General features: G+C 39.5%; 2 protein-coding genes across 11 annotated transcripts in view; one reads left to right on the top strand and one right to left on the bottom strand.

The window, feature by feature from the left end:
* The window catches only part of CLSTN1 (calsyntenin 1), a 35,038-nt gene extending 17,533 nt beyond the window's left edge, over window positions 1-17,505 (top strand). For 3 of the 5 annotated variants that reach the window (XM_052691451.1, XM_052691452.1, XM_052691455.1), the window contains 15 exons: window positions 992-1,200; window positions 2,171-2,320; window positions 2,416-2,601; window positions 3,099-3,347; window positions 3,870-3,991; window positions 5,021-5,183; window positions 7,094-7,144; window positions 8,940-9,097; window positions 9,728-9,876; window positions 10,339-10,565; window positions 10,946-11,116; window positions 11,691-11,836; window positions 13,299-13,434; window positions 13,974-14,158; window positions 14,874-17,505. In XM_052691451.1, the coding sequence (XP_052547411.1) occupies window positions 992-1,200; window positions 2,171-2,320; window positions 2,416-2,601; window positions 3,099-3,347; window positions 3,870-3,991; window positions 5,021-5,183; window positions 7,094-7,144; window positions 8,940-9,097; window positions 9,728-9,876; window positions 10,339-10,565; window positions 10,946-11,116; window positions 11,691-11,836; window positions 13,299-13,434; window positions 13,974-14,158; window positions 14,874-15,068 (2,497 nt within the window). In that variant the 3' untranslated portion in view covers window positions 15,069-17,505. The remainder of the gene's footprint in view (window positions 1-991; window positions 1,201-2,170; window positions 2,321-2,415; window positions 2,602-3,098; window positions 3,348-3,869; window positions 3,992-5,020; window positions 5,184-7,093; window positions 7,145-8,939; window positions 9,098-9,727; window positions 9,877-10,338; window positions 10,566-10,945; window positions 11,117-11,690; window positions 11,837-13,298; window positions 13,435-13,973; window positions 14,159-14,873) is intronic. The other 2 variants (XM_052691453.1, XM_052691456.1) reach the window with 1 other exon arrangement.
* PIK3CD (phosphatidylinositol-4,5-bisphosphate 3-kinase catalytic subunit delta) overlaps window positions 17,151-21,514 on the bottom strand; it is a 43,016-nt gene continuing 38,652 nt past the window's right edge. For 5 of the 6 annotated variants that reach the window (XM_052691447.1, XM_052691449.1, XM_052691446.1 and 2 more), the window contains exon 23: window positions 17,151-21,486. In XM_052691447.1, coding sequence (XP_052547407.1) covers window positions 21,349-21,486 — 138 coding nt within the window. In that variant the 3' untranslated portion in view covers window positions 17,151-21,348. The remainder of the gene's footprint in view (window positions 21,487-21,514) is intronic. The other variant, XR_008208701.1, reaches the window with a different exon arrangement.

Below are 21,514 nucleotides of genomic sequence, written 5' to 3'. Positions count from 1 at the left end.
CTGTAGTGAGCTAAGACAGCTGAGGTTGGTGAAGCTGTCAATCACAGCGTTGCTCTGTGATCCAGGACTGTGTTCTGCAGTTTTTCTTTTGCCATGGAAGAATAATGGGTTCCTAAAACCTGTACCTGTAAACCACTGTTGCTGTTTCCTGCCTTGTGGCTGCTCCTGTAGTCAGGAATACAAGCAGTGTTTGCTACAGAAAGCCTTCTGTTGGTGCAATTAGTTGGGTATGCAGGATAAAAGAAAACCTTAAAGATACTTTTTTAACATAAGCGTTTTAAGTCTTTTGCTTTTACACAAGGACTGTGAGATTGGGCTCTTTATTTACATTTCAGATACTTGCCACTCTTCACCTTTTCTTGACCCAACCTGGTTAGGATTATTTAGCTTACTGTATATGTGTTACAGTGCATCTTGCTACTGCAGTTTTTTTTCATTTAAATTGTCTAATCTATCACTCCTATATCCTGGAAATAAATCAGTTTTCACTGACATACAGCACCCAGAGCCTCATTATGAAAAGAAAGCTAATCAAAGGCACTTGACTGAGCTCTTAGTCTAAGACTAGTCATGTCTGTCATTTTTACTCACATGAAATAGAAATTAGATGTTTATATCACCTACTCTGACAGCAGAAGAGAGCTGAAAGAATTGTACTGCTATCAGAACTAAATGCCTGTTTTGTCACAGCTGCACTTTGTTATATTTCTGGAAAGTGGCAGCAGCTTATCAGTTGCAATATTGGTTATCTAATTTTAAACAGCAATAGTAAACAACAACTTGGAACTAAACAGAATGACATAGCAACACATGGGGAAAATAGTCACTGCTTTTCCAGTTAGATTTTTAGTCTTGTTAGTAATTGGTGACATCCCTCAGGGAGCTTAAATTTTAGAGTAGTTTCATCTGTAAATGAGAGTTCTTTCAGACTCCACACAACAATGGGAGATCTGCACTGTAAAGAAAACTGACTTTGGTGTTTTGTTTCCAGAGCAACAGTACACATTCAGGTGAATGATGTTAATGAGTATTCTCCAGTGTTCAAAGAGAAATCGTACAAGGCAACAGTTATTGAAGGGAAGAGGTATGACAACATCCTGAAAGTGGAAGCGGTGGATGCAGATTGCTCACCTCAGTTCAGCCAGATCTGCAACTACGAAATTGTAACTCCGGATGTTCCTTTTGCTATTGACAAAGATGGTAAGAATGTGATGCAATACAGAGGGGGAATTACTGTCATTCACTGCCTTAGGCATAGGGCTTCAAATTGATCAGCACAAAACTGCAGCAACCCTGCTTTAACCCTTTCCTATGATGCAGTTAAATGGACATGTTTATAATAAAAAGTGAGATGTCTTTCAGTACATAGTATAGTCACTGTCTACTGATGTAAGGAGCAGGTAGTTTGCACCTTTTGTTTCCTATAAAATACTTTTCAAAACAAACAAAGAGAACTATATTACATTTTAAACCAGCTCTTAGTAAGCTTTTTTTTTCCTTTTTTTTTTTTTTTTTTCCTGTAATTTTCTTTTGCTAAACAGCTTTCAAAAATAGGAGTCTGTTAGCGTGCTTTTTCCATTTCAGATGCTTACTTGTGGCTCTGAAGTTTACAGTGCTGTGGGTATTGGGTTTGAAGTGTAGTGTTTTGTTTAGGTCATTTCCATTCAGTCTGTGATCTGTGGACTGTTTCCAGAGGTCCAAGGAGCCTGACTAAGCAAAACAAGACAGTTTTAATTGGGCTTTAGTTTGAATTTTTGGGGGGTATTCACATTTCTAAAGCTTTGCAGATGAAACAGCTAATCTGATAAAGTTTGTTTACCAGTTTCCACTTGTGAATAGTTTGTTCTGGAGTAATACAATATTATTAATTATTATACATATATACATATATTATGTAATGCAGTGTAATATACTATGATGAGCCTGATCAGTATATGCTTGTTGCTCTGTGTATTTGTACTTATCTTCTGGATGTGTGTAATTTTAAAATATCTGGACCTCATGCCTAGCATTGAAAGCACAGGTAGTGAAAGTCTAATTCATTTATCTGTTTGGCTTCTAAAGTCTTGTTACCAGTCTGAAGTACACAGATGGTACCTGTATGGATTTAACACAGCAGTGACCCTGAAATATTCATTTCTGGAATATCACTTTTTTTTTTTGTTGCCAGGTTATATAAAAAACACAGAAAAGTTGAGCTATGGCAAAGAGCATCAGTATAAACTGACAGTAACTGCATATGACTGTGGGAAGAAGAGAGCTGCTGAGGATGTATTGGTTAAAATTAGCATTAAGCCTACATGCAAGCCTGGCTGGCAAGGTTAGTTTGAGCTCCTTCCTATCTGCTTTGCCAGTGCCTTCAGTTAAACAGAAGGTGAGTTTTTTTTAATGTTGTTTCTTCAAATATTTATACAGGTTGGAGCAAAAGAATAGAATATGAGCCTGGTACTGGTTCTTTAGCACTCTTCCCAAGTATGCGTTTGGAAACATGTGATGAACCAATAACCTCAATTCAGGCAACAGTTGAACTAGAAACCAATCATATTGGGAAAGGCTGCGATAGAGACACCTATTCTGAGAAATCCATTCACAGACTCTGTGGTAAGAATGCTTCTGTTATGATAAAGTGCTTATTATAGGCTGAACATTATGTTAAAAGACGTGCAGTCTTACTGGTCGGTGATCTGAGAGGGGATGCTTGGCTTCAGCCTGGTGTTCTTATGCAGACCTCTTCAGCTGGGTGGATATTGATCTTACAGTTACCATAGTGACAAGAAAAAGGCATTATTTTCATGGGTGTGAGGGACAAATGATGTTAGTGTAATGGTTCCTGAGATAAGGGCAAAGTCAAGTTCTGCATTTTTAGTGAGATCAGTAAGCTACCCAGAAATTAAGCATATGGAAGACATTGTAATATTGGATATGTCTAATGTTAGTGCCATATTATTCAATAGGAGAATTGCCTGATATGTGATGGTAATGCATAATACTGACAGTTGGCACTGCAAAACTAATGCTCATTAGAAGCTGTTTGATATGAAGCTAGCTGTGATCTTTCTAGTCACTACCTTGTTTTCATGTGAGCATTTTTACTGCAGGTGCTGCTTCTGGCACAGCTGAACTGCTTCCTTCTCCAAGTAGTGCTGCAAACTGGACCGTAGGACTTCCTACTGATAATGGTCACGACAGCGACCAAGTCTTTGAGTTTAATGGCACACAGGCTGTGAAGATTCCAGATGGTGTTGTCACAGTCAATCTGAAAGAACCCTTCATGATTTCAGTGTGGATGAGGCATGGGCCTGGAACCAAAGAGAAAGAGACAATTCTTTGCAATTCAGACAAGACAGGTTTGTCAGTACATCAAGTACGAACAGTCTAATTGGTTGAGTCTTGTTTTTATGTGCTGTGGTAGCATATGTGGAAACCTGAAGTGGATTTCTCTAGGTTTTTCTTGGAAGTGAAAGGAAGTGGGCTGCAAAGCTGTTCTTCGCTGTACTTACCTGTAGAGATGTGCACATAAATTATCTAGCCTCAGCTGAAATGAGTCAGGCTTGTTTTTCTAACTTTATTTATGTTATGCATTTCGTTTTGTCGTGGTAGGTGTATTACTCCAGCAATCCACAAATAGCCTTATTCTTGATATTGCCAAAAATCCTTAAGATACACATATCAGCTTTAGTGACAGCATTGGCTGCAGTATGTATTTTTTCTAGGTGGAGATGCTGTCTCTCTTAACATGTCTGATTTGCTTGTGCATTTGTTTATCAATTACTGGCGCGTTTACAAAGGAATATTCTGAACTGGTGAGTTATTTCTTGAGTGCCTAATACTTAAAGGAGACAATGACAATACTTGAAACTCTTGTGCAGATATGAATCGACACCACTACACCCTGTACCTGCACAACTGCCGCCTTGTTTTCCTCTTCCGACAAGATCCTTCAGAGGGAAAGACATACAAGCCTGCAGAATTCCATTGGAAGCTAAATCAAGTAAGTTTGGAATGCCTGGTAAAATGATAGAATGCAGTGAAAAAACATGGGAGCCTAAACTCTCTAATAACATAATTATTAACAAGTATTTTTTACAACTCCAGACTCCTGATACCGAGTTCTGTAGCACCCAGTGGTGTTTGCTTTGTGGTGAGTGTCAGGGACAGATGCAGCTATACCTGTTCAACTTAATTTTGACTTGCTACTCTAGTGCTTTCATTCAGTCCAGTGGGATGCTCATGAAATAAAGTCCAAGCCATTGTCCTGAAAGGCAGTGAAGTGTGGATTTTTGCATGAAAATAAAATGCCCAACTTCAGCTGTCTTGTCAGTTATCTTCACTAAATACACAATAACACAATGCGTATGGAAACAGGGGACATGAGCATTCCAGTTTGTAACAATTACTTCTGAGCTTGCAGCACTGTTGCAGATCAAAGTGTTTAATGGCATCACAGAAGAACTTCTTAATACTTCTTCACACTGGCATAAAGTCTGTAACATGTTACACATTGCCAGCAGTAGATACACATGTTGTAAATAGCTATGGGACAATTTGCATAATTAGGTATTTACTCCACAGAAATAAAGTAATACACATCTTAGGGATGCAGGTACTTTCTTCCTGTTTGGGATGAAAGTTGTTTGTGTTCTTCCCGTTCATCTAATCTTAATTATTTTACATTTGAAAGCAGGTGCTATAATACCAAGTCTTTTCTTTGGTATTATTACCATTTGCAGAGTTTATTTCTGTGAATTAAGGATATTGTGATCATGAAGAATGATAGAAAAGAGACTGGATATTTTATGTGCTTTTTCAGCCTGCTGGGTCTCATCAGCTACCTGACATAGGTTGCATTGTAAGATAGCATGAAATATCCTACTGTGTTCTGTACAGGGCAATGTGTGTTGTTTTAATGTAAATGTCCACATGTGGACATTTGCAAAATGTGCATCAGATCTGGTTATTCAACTGCAATCCTTCTTTTTTTTTTAACATTAAAAGAATTTTTAATACTTTCTTTATTTAGGTTTGTGACAAAGAATGGCACCATTATGTCCTCAATGTTGAATTTCCTGCAGTGACTCTGTATGTAGATGGTGTTTCATATGATCCTTTCCCAGTGACTGAAGATTATCCGCTTCATCCTTCGAAAATAGAAACTCAGCTAGTAGTTGGGGCATGCTGGCAAGGTAACTGCTCACAATTGTTAATACATTTAATTAGTTGGGTTTTTTTAAATGAGATCTTTGTGGTTAGCCTAGCAATACATAGCTAATCTTTCTGTTGCATGAAAGATAACTTCTAATGTTTCTTGCTGAATATTTTTGGATATGATTTTTGTTATCTGATAGTTCTTCTTAGTCATTTTTTCCACAAGCTGGTTTGTTTGTTTACTGGCTGAGTGTGTGTATGAATGACAAAGCTACTCACCAGGTAGCATTACACTGAAGAAGTTCCTCTGGTATGTGTGAGGATGCAGATAGGTAACTTCTCCTTAAGAACAGTTGTGAGGTCTTTTTATGGAGAATGCTAATTTCATGCAGGTTGAGTGGCACGTTTTAGAAGAAGTGGTCTCATAAATCGAAGTGGAGCCAGTAGACAATTCAGCTAAAAGCAACACAGTGGTGCTGTCTCTTGAGTATTTTATCAGTTGCTTACAGAAATATAAGCAGCATCTGCTTTATTACGTACAGACTCTGGTTAAATGACAAAATTCTGCAAGCTGTAAAATGCTGATTCATGTTCTCTAGTTCTTGTGAAATCTAATCTGCAACCCTTGAGGAAAAAAGGTAGCAGGCATCTGACTGTGGAGCACTGATAGCTGATTGCTGGAGAGCCCTGTAACAAAGCTCTTATTTTGCAGTCAAATGTTTGGCTTGCTGACTAAATTACATCCTCAGTGCCATGAATTCATCTTCTGGGTCAGAGCAGTGCTGAGTCATTCCTGTTTTATTGTAGTTCAGAGTGTAGACTGTAGTTGCAGTCTGCCATAGTGCAGAGAAATAGCTTGTGAGTGACTGACAAATGGAAAACTTGGGACATTTGCATTAAATGAATGGTCTCAGGTTTTATAATAACTCTTTTTTTTTTTTTTTTTTTTTTGAATGTTAAAGGTTTGAAGTGTGAATGGAGGTTAAATTATCAAAATATTTTCTCCATTGAACAATATTTGTGGGAAGTTCTCTATCTTCCAGCATTGATGTCACTTTAGTGTTGAATTCATTTTGTGGTCACTTTGAGTCAGTTATTTTCCCCATCATTCATCTCGTATTCTGTTTGTAACTTTCCAACTATCTGTTCTAGCTCCTGGGGAAATTAGAGTGGCTGGTTTTCATGAGACTGGGAGCCAAGTTCTAGCTGAGTGGATAGATTGTGTAGTGGCTTCTACATACTCTGCATCATAACAAAAGCATTTAATTTACAAACTTCTGTGCTTTCATACTGGCAACATGATATGATTCTTTAATTTCTTCTGACTTCACTCTACTTTTTAATAACAACAGATTGAAACAGGAGCACTAAAAGTCTGGAAGACAAAAATTCTTTGGTCTGCCTTTTTAAAGGTTCCACCAAAGGTCTGATTTGTAGGGAATTAAACACAAAAAGAAAAAGAGATTTGACAAAAGAGTGAAGTTAGAGCACGAGGCCATGAACTTTGCCTTACAAACATTGTTAAATAAGTCAGGCTGCCCAAACTTATCTATACAGCACACCTCTAGGTGGGGAGAAATTGTGTGCTCTTAACATTTATTTAAGAAGGTTAAAAGCTGTTTTGGGGGTGGGGTTTTTTCTGTTTTGGTTTGTTGGTGTTTGGTTGTTGGTTTTTGTTTGTTTGTTTGTTTGGGTTTTTTTTGCACACTTCCATCTGATAAATTGACTGGTCAGTACATAGGATAATATTATTATTATTGGAGGAAAGCTGTGTCAGTTGTTAGAGCTGCATCTCATTGGTGATCAGTAGTAAATTGTCTTGTCATGAATGCTGCTTCTGAGGAGCAGTGGTGGTGTGTATTTTCTGTGACCCAAGAGAGAATTTGCCAAACTGTTAACGACCTGGTCACTTCCCTCTTGTCCTATTCTTTGTCTTGCTCTTCTACAGAATATACAGGAAATGAAAATGACAATGAAACCCTGCCTGAGACCTCTGCAGGTTGCTGGAGTTTTTTCCCTACTGTTTTATTTCATTTTTAAGCCAAGACATTGCTTCATCTCACACACAGCATGAAATGCAGGCATTGCGTTTGGGCCATTGACCTTCACATAATCCTCTTCTAGGCTTGTTTCTTCATTGTGCCTTTATTTCCAGAGCTTTACCAGCTGATTTTTTTTTTTCATTGTTTCTTTTTTTTTTTCCCCAACCACTTGCACACCCATGTACAAATTTGCCACCATTTGATTGCAGTGAAGTGGTGTAAAATAAGTTGCTGATGCAAAATTTATCTAGCTACAATTCATTTAATCCAGTTTTGTTAAAATAGAAATACACCTCATCCTATATGTGTGTACATATATGCATGAAGGTATGTTTGTGCATAGAGTCATTCTGTAGTTTGGGAAGGATCTTTGAAATTGGATAGTCCTGCTTCTTACTCAAACAATTTCATATTTACATCAGATTGCTGATATATAAACAATTCCCTCTCATAATTGACGGTGGATTGGATACTCGTTTGATGAGAAAAACCTGCTCCCAGTTTGGTCTGGTTGGCTTCAGGGTTTTATTCTATTAGACATTTATAGTTCAGTGGATTTTTTGTCTTGAGTTGAGGCAAGTTTGTTCTGTATGGTTTAAATATCCTGAAATGGTCTAAAGAAAACTGAGATGAGATTTCTAGCTGTGCATCATGTTTTTGGCAAGGATGTAATTGAATCCAGGAGCTAGATTCTGGAGCTGTGCAAGTCTTAACTGGAACTAAGATTTGTAACACAGCAATTAACTACTGAAAACTTCTGAGTTACGTCAGGGATCTTTCATCGCCCAGAATCTTGAAAACAAGCTCAGACGCCTTTATAAAAATCTCTTAGCTTACCAAGTGATGACTCTGAAGTACGAATTTCCAGGTGGAGTCCAATGGCTGCCGGTTACCAGTTCACTTGGTGATCATTTGTTGTAATCAAAAAAATCAAATATGTCAGATGCTTGGATGACTGCAATTAATGTAGATGTGTAAAACAAAGTGACTTGAGTTCAAACTCCTTGCTTTAATTCCATGCAGAGAAGAAGGCTTGGTTAGAGAGGATTCATTAACTCTTAGATATGTCCTACAGCATGAGCTGAATCATAGAATTGTTTGAGTTGGAAGGGACCCTTAGAGGCCATCTGGTTCAACTGCAATGAAGAGGGATACCTGCAGCTCAGTCAGGTGCTCGGAGCCAAGTCCAGCCTGACCCTGGGTGTTTCTAAGAGCAGGGCACCCACTGCTTCTCTGGGCAGCCTGTACCACTGCCTCACACCCTGAGTGATGCTATGAAGTTTATTTCTCTCCTCTGAGTGTAAATAGAGCCTGAAATGATTGGCTTAGTCTAGAGAGTTAACAGCTAGAGGACTGATGCTGTTGGCTCCTACATGGTAGGCACTGCTGCTTTTATAGGGAAAACTCTAGTTGGAGTTGGCAGCTCATTGTGAGAATTCAGGATTCGGTTCATTTATTTGGTTCTGAACACCACCTCGCTGTATGAGCAAAAGAAATTTTTGTTATGGAAATAACAGTTCAAGATGGTCACACCGTCATGTTTTGAAGGCCATGTGCATGGTGAACTGTTTAATTCTTTCTTTCTGCTTGAACGTAATGACAAGGTTAACACCCGGAATGGATGAAAAACTAACATGCATGTCTATAATGTGCTGTAAAGCACAAAGCAAATTTGTTATTTTACAAAAGAAAAATGGAAAAGAAAAAAAAAATCAACATGTTTAAAGATTTTTCCTTTCTTTCTTTCTGAAGGTGGGGAGCTCCGCATGGCTCAGTTCTTCCGAGGCAATCTGGCAGGTTTGATGATTCGTTCTGGTAAACTGGAGAACAAGAAAGTGATAGATTGCCTGTATACCTGCAAGGAGGGACTGGATTTGCAAATTGCTGATGGTGTTGGCAAAGGTGTGAAGGTAAAGTCACCTGTTAATGAAGGGGACTATGCATGTTACTCTGCTGATAATAGATGCACATTTTGCAAGTAGTTAATTAGGGGCATTCTAACTAAAATACGCTTGTTTAATTGTGGGATGTTGCATTAAAATTACATGAAAACTAGCAAATCTTTCTAGTATAGATATGATCATAGCAGAGTTTAAAAGCAGAAGTTATGGTGTCCTCTGGAACTTGAGGAAAGAAATTGGGTATTTGAAAGCCTCTGTTTCACCAGCTACACCAGATAGAGATTCTTACCAAGCAGCTTAGTAGAATTAATCCAACAAAGATATCTTTTATTTTAAATTGTTATTATTTTTCATAGTAAGGTTTCATGAACAAAGCTAAATTTATCTTTCATGTTAGCTGTCTGTCTTACTACTTCACATCAGAATTGATACAAGTGCCTAGATTTTCCTTCCTGAAGGAGAAAATACTCAGCGTATTTGACTGGAAGAAGGAAGTGAAGCCCATCAATTATGTCCTTACTGCTTTGAATATAGATGTAACTATCCCAGCGCTTACCTGAGTAAACAGGGCTGAACTTCTGTTTTAATTACCTGATCGTTTTTCTGTTTCCCTTTTTTTCCTCTCTTCTATAATTTCAGATCCACATGAACCCTAGTCAGTCAGCAGTGACCGTAGAAGGGGATGACATTGACAGAGTTGATAAGGCCATGCAGCACATTTCCTATCTGAATTCTCGCCAGTTCCCCACACCTGGAATCCGGAGGCTTAAAATCACCAGTACTGTCAAGTATGTTCTAGTGCTGAAATAATGCTTCTCTGCATGGTGATATTGAGGCCTGAAAAAATGCTGACATATCTCAGTTCTGCTACATGAAAGACTTCTACTGTATCTACTGTCACATCTGAATATGGAGCTATTCCCAGTACTGCTCTTTTCTTCCTAAGAATGTAGTAAGGAAGATGTAAGAGATGATTTATCAGTGAGAGGACATACCCAGTGTCACGAGCTTCAGTAAAGTTGTTATCTGTACTGTTAGTCATAGCATAAAAAATGGGGCGAAATGTTAAATGTAAGTAAAAATTAGTTGCAAGACTGTTCCCTTGCTGGGGAATTCTTCCACCACGTTGATGAATTTATCTGAGACTCCTGGGTCTGAGATAGAGCTGTTTTAATTTATTAAGTAATTACTGTGCGTAATTGTGCCTCCCTTTCAAATAGCTGCTTTGGATGTGTGTCTGTATCTCATAGGTGTTTCAACGAAGAGGCCTGCGTCTCTATTCCTTCTGTGGAGGGATATGTAATGGTCTTGCAACCAGAGGAACCAAAAATCAGCCTGAGTGGCATCAACCATTTTGCCCGATCTGCTTCAGAGTTTGAGAGTTCTGAGGGCATTTCCCTCTTCCCTGAGCTTCGCATAATCAGCACCATTACACGGGAGGTGGAGCCAGATGGAGATGGGGATGAAGATCCTACAGGTAACATCATTTCTGCTCTTAGCTCTTGCTTACCCTTATTCTATTCTCTGATTGCGTTGGAGGATCTTCCTCTTGCAGAGCAGCATGGATTTCTCCTGCTGTAAGAATCTAGTAGGGGAAACAAGATGTGTATTGCTTGGGAAAAAGTACAGGTATTCTGCTCTGAGCTAACAGAAATTTTCCTGGAAATGGTAGTAAGTCCAGGCCATGCAAATAATTCCTTATTTATCATTAGACCTTGAATAGTTGGTCTCTTTACTTCAGGCCCAGATCTTAATGTTTGATTTGAAGAAAAGTTCTGTTTGCATGGGATATTTTATAGTGTGTGGACTCTTATCTTTGTTTCTGCTCATCTCCTTGGTGGTTCCTCTACTTTTTAGTACAAGAGTCTTTGGTTTCTGAAGAAATTATGCATAACCTGGATACATGTGAGGTGACGGTGGTGGGAGAAGAACTAAATCAAGATCAAGAAAGCCTGGAGGTTGACATGACACGATTACAACAGAAAGGCATTGAGATGAGTAGTTCCAACCTTGGCATGATCATCACAGGTGGGACTTTGTTCTTTTGCTCATGCAGGAAAGGTCTGAAATCAGTGTGCTCAATAGATGGCTTGTCACACCTTACTCCAAATAGATCATTTTTTTTTCTGGAATTTCAGGCTCAGAGGTGTTTGCACTGTTCTGTGGAAAACTGATTCTACAACATAGGTTATTCTAGAATCTCCTTTCTTTGGACACTTGTTGTCCTATAAATTGCAGGTTACTTCTTAACTGTGGAAATGAAGTATACTTTGCCCCCTAGAAAAGGCTTTCTTCTTGCACAAATAATCCAGTGATGTGGAGTGTGCATCATTGCTTTCTTCTTGTTTTCAGAGTCTGTTCTATATTCAAAAGAAAAGAGATTACAGGCTATGTGAATCTCAGATCTTACCACAAAGTAAAACCACAAATTTCAGTAAAGCCACGTGTGTCCATCTGCCATAACAGTGTTACTTTTGATTCTGCTGACTGAGAATCTATCTGCCAAGAAAACTTCTTCAAAGAAAGGGAGCGTGATGTAGAGTAGATGGTGTTGCAGCAGGCTTTTGCAAAGTAATTGTTTTTCTTGTTTCTCTCTCTGCAGGAGTTGATACTATGGCTAGCTACGAGGAAGTTTTGCATTTGATACGCTACAGAAACTGGCACACCGTTTCTCTTTTTGACAGGAAGTTCAAATTGGTTTGTTCTGAGCTTAACGGGCGCTATGTCAGCAATGAGTTTAAAGTAGAGGTATGTGAGCTCTTCTGATTGCTCTGGGAGGTGTAGAGTCTGGAGGGATGGGTGGATGGTAGTTGTTGCCTCAACTGATGGATTATTGATGAATAAATTATTAAGATTTTTGTCCTGTAGATATTAATAAACTTGTGCATCTCAAGCAGTATTTTATGTTATATATATGTGTCTCTTAATCCTACATTTCATCTTTAAGTGAGGCAGCCTAAGCAGAGGTGAAGCAATTGTGGAAACTGTTGTGTTGTAGCAGAAGTAATATGGCTGACGGAAGCATGAAGGCAGAAACATTGAATTTGAAAGACAGCATATAAATTTTGGGGGAAAAGAAATGTGAAGGAACTATTAGAAATGCCGTGCTGACCAGAGACTTGAGTAGCTTTCATGTATAACTCCCAGGTTTCTGTAAATGGATTTATTGGGCCCTTTACTTTTTAGATTGTGTGATCCTTCAAACACTGATAGTAAGCACTTATGTAAAAGCATAGGCTAGAATTGCATTTCTTCTGCAGGTAGAACAGAAGCTAATTATTTCAGCTTCTGGAATGTGAAATTATGTTGACTGGAACTGTCATGTACCTCTGCATCTTTCAGCTCTGAGCTTGAATTCCTGTTTTTTAAATGTGACCAAAAGGGTGACAGTGAAACTTAACAGCTGTGTTTACCATTAGTTGAGTGGATATGATGGGCTGGGAAGTTAGGTTGCAGAGCCTAACTAATTAATGTGGTTTGGTTTCCTGAGGAAATTCTCTGAGCTTGAGTTGGGATCTTCCCAAACTATTGAACTGCAAATGCTTTTTCTGTACTGAACTTGCTCTCTTCCTGTAGTGCAGCTGGTCAGGTACCCTGTATCACAACAGTCTCCCAAAGCAGAGGTATATTTAGCTCTGTGTGTTTGCCAAGGAAACATGAAATATGCTGTGTGACAATGAGTTTGTAATTGTCAAAAGCCAGCGATGCTAAGCATGGGTTAAACTGTAAAGAGAAGTTTTACCTTAATCCTTGGTCTGTAATACAGATTTTCTCTTTGCTGTTAGCTGAAGATGAACGACAGAATAAGAAAAGATGGGAAGGAAGAGAGTGTAATTAATGTGTCATACATTTTTATATACTGTTATTTCAGAATTAAAATGGCTGGCTACTGAATTAGATAATGAGCTGGCTTTACCTGGGTTATTCTCAAATACTGATGTCTCTGCAAAAACTTTGCAAGACCAGCTAAAACAGACTTGAAAGCTCAGAACTGCAGAATTATATGACATGAAGCTAACATAGGAGGAACTACTGGTTGGAATGCTTGTTCTCAGTGTCAAATCATAGCTGTAGTCATTGAGAATTAGATGATTACTCAGGCAAATTAAGAAATCTTTCTTCTCTGCCCACCCCTCCCCCCCTTTTTTTTTTTGTCTCTTGAAAGGTCAACTTGTATTTCTGGAGTTTAACTGTTTCCTTTTGTACTCAGGTGAATGTTATCCACACAGCTAACCCCATTGAACACGCTAATCACATAGCTGCACAACCACAGTTTGTACATCCGGTGCACCACACGTTTGTTGATCTGTCTGGTCACAACCTAGCTAACCCTCATCCATTTTCAGGTAAGAATTCTCAGTCGTAGAAGTTCTGCTGGTTTTTTTTTTCCTGGTGTTAAACTGATGCGGAGGCTTCTTGTTGCAGGGAGACTTTCCCCCCACCCCCCAGAGTTAAATCAGTGTGTTGGACTAATAAATGTAAGCAGCTTCTTGATCCTATTCTGCTGTTGCCCAAACAAAGAGCAGCAGATTGCTAGAGATCTATGAAATATCTCCCTGCTAGGAGGGCAGCTCTGCTGGTGCACACGTTGGAAAACAGGAGGTGTGCTGTTCTTAACAGAGTCTGTAAGACCTAAATAAAGAACTGTGAGGAACACGGACGTTATTTCTTACAAACAGCACAAGGAAAGAATTGCAGTTATTTCCTCAGTGAGTTCTACAGACTTTTCAGTGGCCTGATGCAAACTGCCTCTGTGAAGCCACCTATAATATTTTCATAATGCCATTTCCCTCTTGTAGGTGATGGGAACGCAGAATTAATTATTGTCATTATGTAAAAATTGTGCATCAGTATCATCTAAGAAACTCCTTTTCTGTTGTTGCAGTTGTTCCAAGTACAGCCACTGTTGTGATTGTAGTTTGTGTGAGTTTCCTGGTCTTTATGATCATTCTGGGAGTGTTCAGAATCCGAGCCGCACATCAGCGAACAATGCGTGACCAGGACACTGGAAAGGAAAATGAGATGGACTGGGATGACTCTGCATTGACCATCACTGTGAATCCTATGGAAGTAAGACTGGTTTCTCAGCAAAAAAAGTTCACAAAAAAAGCCCTCTTCCAGTTTTAACTGGTATGACTGTACATGGACAGAAAGTAGAGCAAAAGCAACCATAGAACACAGAGAGGACAGATGTTAGCACTGTGAGTTTTTAACTGATGCTCCAAAGTGACAAATAAGAGGAGCAGTTATGTTTGGGGCATGCCTTGTAGCTTTGTGATACGGAATGGGGCAGGAATCACTGGACTCCAGCATCAGGTGTTACAGGTCAGTGACTAACACTGATCTCTCCGTGCTGTATGCAGCCCTCATCACCATCAGCTTTTTTCCCAAAGTGCAGAAGTGTTGAAGCACCATCTGTACTTATGGTATTGATGTTTCTGTCTGCCATGGTTGACATCTGAATTTTTAGAACATCACAAGAAAAACTTAATGTTACTCACGTAACATACTGAAAGATCCTTTTCAGGTAGAATTTGAAGTACTGGTTTGTACTTAAGAGTGAGTTTGCTTAGTGTGACAGGAGTGATAGGAATGGTGCAGAATCAAAACTATTTTAATGAGCTTATTTAACTTTTTATTTTCTAGTTGCCTAATTACTGCTGAACTTTTCAAACAATAAGAAATTAATAGTTCTTTTTCAGTAGGAGTGCCTTGTGCTCAAATTCAAAAGAATTAAAGGAATTTTGGCCAGAATGGTATCAGCAGCTGATTTCTGTCTTAACAGACTTATGAAGATCAGCACAGCAGTGAAGAAGAGGAGGAGGAAGAGGAAGAGGAAAGCGAAGATGGAGAAGAGGATGACATCACTAGTGCAGAGTCTGAAAGCAGTGAGGAAGAAGAAGGCGAGCAGGAGGAGGACCAACAGAATGTTAATAGACAGCAACAGCTGGAATGGGATGACTCTACCCTCAGTTATTGATTCTAGCTGTTCCCTTTGTCTCTGTTTCTGCTCTAGAAGACTCCACTGTAATGCACTCCATTGTTCCCAAGGATTCATGGTGTTTAAAAAAAAAAAAAATCATTCTGGCCAGTAGATTCAACCAACACACATCCCAGTGTTTGTGTTCTGTCAGCTAGTTCCTGATGCTGTTTCTAGAGTTGTAGTTAGCACCTCTTTTCCTTCAGCCATGCCTCAGTGACTGGATTTTTTTACACTATGTGAGGAACCACCCTGCACTTTTTCTTCATGTCATCTCAGCTAAGTGACTGCAGATCTGTAGCCATTGCACATGAATTTCTGAACCTTTTTTTTTGCTCTGTGAAACAATTCCAGCTTTGTTCCTTTTTGTCTTTCTGAAAGATGCAAAGATTGCTTGTTGACAAAGGGTAAAGCTGCTCATTTCAGCCTGTTGATTTCTTTTAATTTTTTTTCCCAAGTTAGTGCATGTGTAAAGTGGCAGAATGAGGTTAATACGTAGAAGATTAACAGACTTTTTAATATTTTGTAAATATATTGGAATTATGTAATTATGTCATTTGTGGTAGTGAAAACAGGGATTGGGGTTTAAAACATGCTAAAGTAAAAAATCATGAAGCATGAAATAATACAAGTCTCATACTGCTGCAGCAGGAGCACGGGCACAGTTATCTAGTGTAGATGTGTCAGTAATGCAGTGTCCTTGGCCTTGACTGCCATGTTCACTCATGCCCCACTCTGGTTATTCTTTTTTTTGTTGGTCTCTGATTTCCTTTATATTTGCAGAGGGAACAGACAAGCTTATGAGAAACTGTAAAGGCTTTTAGGAACTTCTGCAGAGGTTCAACTGCCCTGCCTAACAGTTTGTTGGTTCGTTTTCTTGTCGTTTTATCTTTTTTTTAAGAAATTTTCCAGTGAAGTTTTAGCATAAGCACTGTTTAAGTTATTGGGAGAAGAACACTACGTGGATGGTGGGCAAATCAGGCTGTGGAGTGCTGTCACAGCACCTGCTTACAGCAGGGCTGCCTGTGGTGCAGCGATGGTCTGTTGGAGCTGCTGGTTGAGTGCATTTTGTTCAGTTGGTTGGTTGTCCCACTGGTGACTGAAGCTGGAAAGCCTGCGACCTGTGTACCTGCACACCTTGGCTACCAGTCTACATAGATAGGTATGAGGGTTTTTTTGACTGTTCAGTTTGTCTCATTTGGGAATGGGAGGGTTTGGGGCATAGCTGATACCATTTCTATTAACGCACTCCTGCTCATTCCCTGTAGCTCCTTGTACAGTAACTTGGACTGTTGGTGTATTAAGCCTTTGTTTACACTTAGTAATTGTGTTTTCCTGCTGGTGAAACTATAGAATAAATTATCCAACCAGAAAACCTTGGGAATCACATTAATACTATTCCAAGTCATGGCTGATTTTGGTTGTTTCTGATGAAAGTTTGAACTTGGAATTGCAAAGGACTTTTTAAAAAATGACTGAAAGGTACGAAAAGTGAGTTATGACCCCATGGTGGAGAGTGCTAGTGTTCTGAAAGGCAGGACTTGTCCATTTAACTTTATTTGTCCTATGCAGAGCCTCGAATAATGGATACCTGCTTACTTGATTTGTTTTTTTTATGTTTGGAGGTGGATTAAAGAGTAACTTGTTTTGCTTGTAACAGGAAACTAGGACTCCATTCACTCCCCAGCACGGTAAGCAAAGTTACATTTGTTTTTTCTTATATGTAATCTGCCCATGTTCCAGGTGCACACAGCCCATGTCACGGCAGGCTCCTTAGTGGCCAGCAGTACCCAGCAGGGAAACGTTGCACTGGATAAGCCTGCTAGAGGAGCAAGCCAAATGGTGGGAAAGGAGTGGGAGGAAAAGGGTCATAACTCAAAAAGATAAAGGTTGGTTCAGATGTTTGTAGTTTTGGTTTTCAGAGCAGACCTCTTCTCTAGCACGCATCTTGCCTCCTGATGGATGTAATGGGATCTAATGGTGGGTTTTAGCTGGGGTAACAGATTTGACTCTGTGGAGTGCCTTTTACAATACTAGATGGACCTGGAAGCAGGAGGAGAACCCACCCAACGAGCTTACTGGTTTTTTTCTGTTGTTTTTTTTTTTTTTTAATGTAAAATTTTAGATTTCTAAAATGGGAAATGGTTTTGACTACTTACGTGGTAATATAACTGCTAGTTTTAAGTTAACTGGGAAACTTTTAACTTATGTCTGACAGTTGTCTTGTGTTAATGTGTAGAAGACTTATCCTTCCATATACTGTCACTGTAGCTGCTGTATTTTAGACTAAAGCTGATCATGAGTTAATGGTAATACTGAGAGGTTGTGAACGTCCTGATGCAGTTAGTAGCCACTGTGGGTATAACTCTTCAGATGCATATATTGGTAAAGGTCAGTTTGGAAAGTCTATAAGCTACAATAAATTTCTGGTTCTAAAGGTTGCTTGCATTTATTTCTTCCTGAATGGAATAGAGTTGTATTTATTGGAATAGAGTTGTATTTATTGGCCTAGAAGTAGAGTTTGGTTTTATTTTTGTTGATCTGTGACATGTAGGAGCACTGGGTCTATTGGAGCATCCATTGGTGTGCAATTTAATCCTTTTTTATTTATTTACAAAACACGTACCTAGAGCAACCAAAAAGTTAAACGTGAGAGCACATCTTGTTACAGAACCGTGGTTTGTCTTAAAAAAATACTTTTCTTTTTCAAAGGCAACAAAATACGAACAATCAGTTTATACAGTTAAAATCACAAATAAATAGAAAGGAGGATCACGGAGCATATTTATAAAGCAGAAGATACTTATTTACAGTGAAACATAATATCTTTGAAAATGATTTTAGTTTTCATCTTTAGTACAGTTCAACTCTCTGGAAAGCATCAGGTGAGCTATTGTGTAAAGCTGGGGACAGCAGCTCTTTGCTGCCTGGTGCAGCCATCAGAGCTCCATCAAGATGCTGTCCCAGGGGTGTACAAGGGAGGAAATCCACTCAATGACTCATCAACATTTTTACTGCTTGTAGGGAAGTCAGCTTTGTTGATGTTGTCACTTAGCTGTAAAACTGTGCTGAATTGAGACGCCTTTGGAATGGCTCAGCTCTAGCAGTTGATGCTGATACAGCTTTGTTTTATTGCACTTTTACAATGGAAGGACAGACGACAGGAGCCACTGCTGCTTTGTACTTCTGTAAGCAGGTAGGAACTGCTGTGAGCTGTGATCAAAGTACCTGAGCACACCCAAGGAACCTGCTGGGTCAGACTGCCTTGCTGCAGTATGACACGGGATCCTGGCTTCCCTGCTTCCAGCAGTGTAAGGTAATTGTGTTTATATTTACAGTTTTGTAGCATGTTTCTTCCCTCCCATAAGATTACTGTGGTTGCACTGCCTCTCAGCTTGCTTGTGGCCTAATATTTCTGCATGCTGTTTGCACCATGAGTTAATTTAATAAGGAAACAGCAATACTTATCTAGTTCCTTTAGATACAGCAAAGTTGTGTGGCCACAGGCACCGCTGCAAGGAGAGTCCATGCACACCACCCCAAAGGAGGGAGCACAGAATGTAAACGTGTGTGTTGTGGTTTTATAACTTTCCTCCCTACTGAGGAAGCAGTAACTTAAGTGCATGCAATATTGTTTTCTCATTGTCAGATTAGTATTCAAAGAGCTCTAAATTCTACAGTATTTGTTTCTAGTAGCAAAGCAACTGAAAGAGATTGCTTTTGCATTTCCTATGTAGTCATTAATTAGGATCTCTTCCTACCTTACTGTATGCTGTGACTGTGGCACGTTTTCTGTATTATTCCAGTCAGATGAAGTGCAGAATGCTCAGTCTCACAAATCTGAGTCTTAGCAAAATAAAAAAGCACTGAAGAATTAGAGTAGTTGGCATCAACTGGCACTGCAAATAAGTTATCCTTACAATACTATAATACTATGTACTGAAAGAACATCTCAGGTGGATTGCTCTCATAATTTGTACGAACAAATTTGTGATTTGCAATTGTAGTTACAAATATGGGTTTGAAACTTGAGATCAATCACTGACTGCTGTTCAATTCAAGCGAACCATGAATTATATCACAGACATAGGAAACAAACATATCAGAGAAAGTAATTATGCTGTGCTGCTCCATTCACTGACAAATATAATGTCTACTGTTACTTTCTACAGAGGTAGGAGTTACTTTGAGGCAGTTTTAACTTAGCTGCACAGCTGATGAACAAATCTATTTGAACTCGTGCTTTTGTAAAAAGCACTGCGTTTACCCTGCAGTATAGGGATGCTGTTTTTTCATTTGTTTTCTCTGAAGTACAGGGCACCTCATTTTAATGGAATAAAAAGAGCTAAAAATCAAGAATGAGTTATATTTAAACCCCGGTTGCAAAAACAAATGAAATTTACCCCATAACAGGGAAGATGTATTGGGAAAAAATAGGCAAGTTCAGCATCTGTCCTAAGCAAGCTATTTTTGAGGAAATTTTGGCAAAATTAACTCAAACTAGGCACAAAAGCTTAAATTTACATGAGAGTAGTCCACCATTTGCCATGTTTCTTGTTGCTTGGAAAAAAGGATAGGAAGTGCCTTTGTTTCTTTGTAGAGTCTTGTAAATTCAACCCAGGTCAGGCCATACAAATCAACTAATTCAACTTCAGGGATGTCAGGAAAATCTGACAGTCATTCCTTAAAAGACAGAAACGGTAGCACCTCTTGAGGAACACGATGGTGTGAAGAACACAGGGAATGGAAGGGAAGCACCCCAGGGAACTGCTAAAGGAAGCAGATACTAACCAGACTGCTTATCTTCCAGCATGACCCATAGGCTGCAGCCTGTTTGATGCACCTCAATTTGCTCATGGGAGGCACTGAGGGACAGCAGTGGCTCCTGTTCATCTGTCCCTGTACAACACCAGTGCTCAGAACTGCCCACCAGGTGAGGACATTAGCTGGAGACAAAAATGCAACACAGGAGTAGAAATACATGATTAACAGCACCTTGTGGGACAGGGGACAGATTTCCTTGGTAAAGAGACAAAGGCAGCTGTGGCAACAGAAGGCTGGAACAGTTTGTCCAGTGTAGGTACCAGCACAGATGACTGCACCTTGTTCTTTGGCTGACCTCCCCACTCCCAATCTATGCACCCCAGCTGTACTAACAAACAGAGCTGCGTGCCTCAGCTGAGAGCATATGGCTGAAGAGAGCAGGGAACAAACTTTTCAGATGAACTGAGATGCAATTTTTCAGTACTAAACCCACTCATCTGGCACTCCTCTATCTTTACACAGGAAAGCAGACTGGCCAAATAACTTAAGCACAGAGTGGTACCATATGTCCCATGTGACACTGGGTTACAGTGGTGTATCGCAGTAAGTACGTAAGTGCAGGCCAGTGCCCTCCATGTTTGCTTCTCTTGCAACCAAGGTGGCAAACTGGCTGTAATGCCCCACCAGGAGGTACATTCAGCAACCAATGGCACAATGCAATTTTAATGTTTTCAGTCTTACAAACAGAACAAATGTAGAAAACAAGAAGCTGGCTGAGTTTAACCTAAGGTCTGCTTTAAGAAAGCAAACAAACATACCTAACTCAAGTTAGGCCAACCCAAGCACCTCTTCTCGAGATGTGAGATTTTAGGCATCATCTCAGAGCTCTCTGGCCTCTGCAGCAGAGAGGCAGTAATGTGATAGTATGGATTTACTTTTTAATCGCTACAGTGCAGAATAAAAAGTTTGTACAAGTTGGTTTCAGAGGAGATTTAGGCTGACATACCTGGGTGTACACTGAAACAGGGTAGGACGTAGTGAGTTAAAGCCTGAGCTGTAATGGTAGAGGCCTACAACAGCTGTGCTATAAGAGCTACAGCTGTGTAGCTGTTCAGTGTTTAGCTGAATTGTCCAGAAAATAAAAATAGACATGTTAGCACACTTACTGACTTCAAAGTATATTGAAACTGCCTGAACTCTTCCATTAGAAGATGTATTTGAAACTTAACGAGTTGTTAAGGATACGGTCCTACCTACCTTTCACTGTTTGCAGTAATTTTATTGCCTCGTGCCTCTCCCTTGCCACCCAAAGATCTGCTGAAGGCATGATTATGCAGTTGATGACAGTCCAACTTTCAGTTAGGCAGAAAGATGTGATCTCTGGAACCACAGGTGAGGGATCCTAAACACGGCAACATTCATCAGTCTTCTACAACCAGTCTACAATCGTTGGATTCAGTGCAAGTAGTTGTACATTCTCTTGGAGCAAGTGTGCAGGCTGACTGACTCCATCCCTCTACTGTCTGTTATCTTTGGATACATTGTGTGCCAGCCAGTTCACTTTGGTTTTCCAGCTCTCTCGCAGGGCTTCATTAAACTTGAGTCTGAAGTGTTTCAGTGCCTCTTCATCCGTTTTACCAAGAGCCAGGGAATCCTGAGGGTAAGAGGCAGAATTCAGTATA

This window comes from Tympanuchus pallidicinctus, unplaced genomic scaffold (assembly GCF_026119805.1).
Source record: "Tympanuchus pallidicinctus isolate F22 unplaced genomic scaffold, pur_lepc_1.0 scaffold29, whole genome shotgun sequence".
NCBI classification, from domain to species: Eukaryota; Metazoa; Chordata; class Aves; order Galliformes; family Phasianidae; genus Tympanuchus; species Tympanuchus pallidicinctus.
The sequence above is the reverse complement of the archived record's forward strand: the minus strand, read 5'-3'. Positions and strand labels throughout refer to the sequence as shown.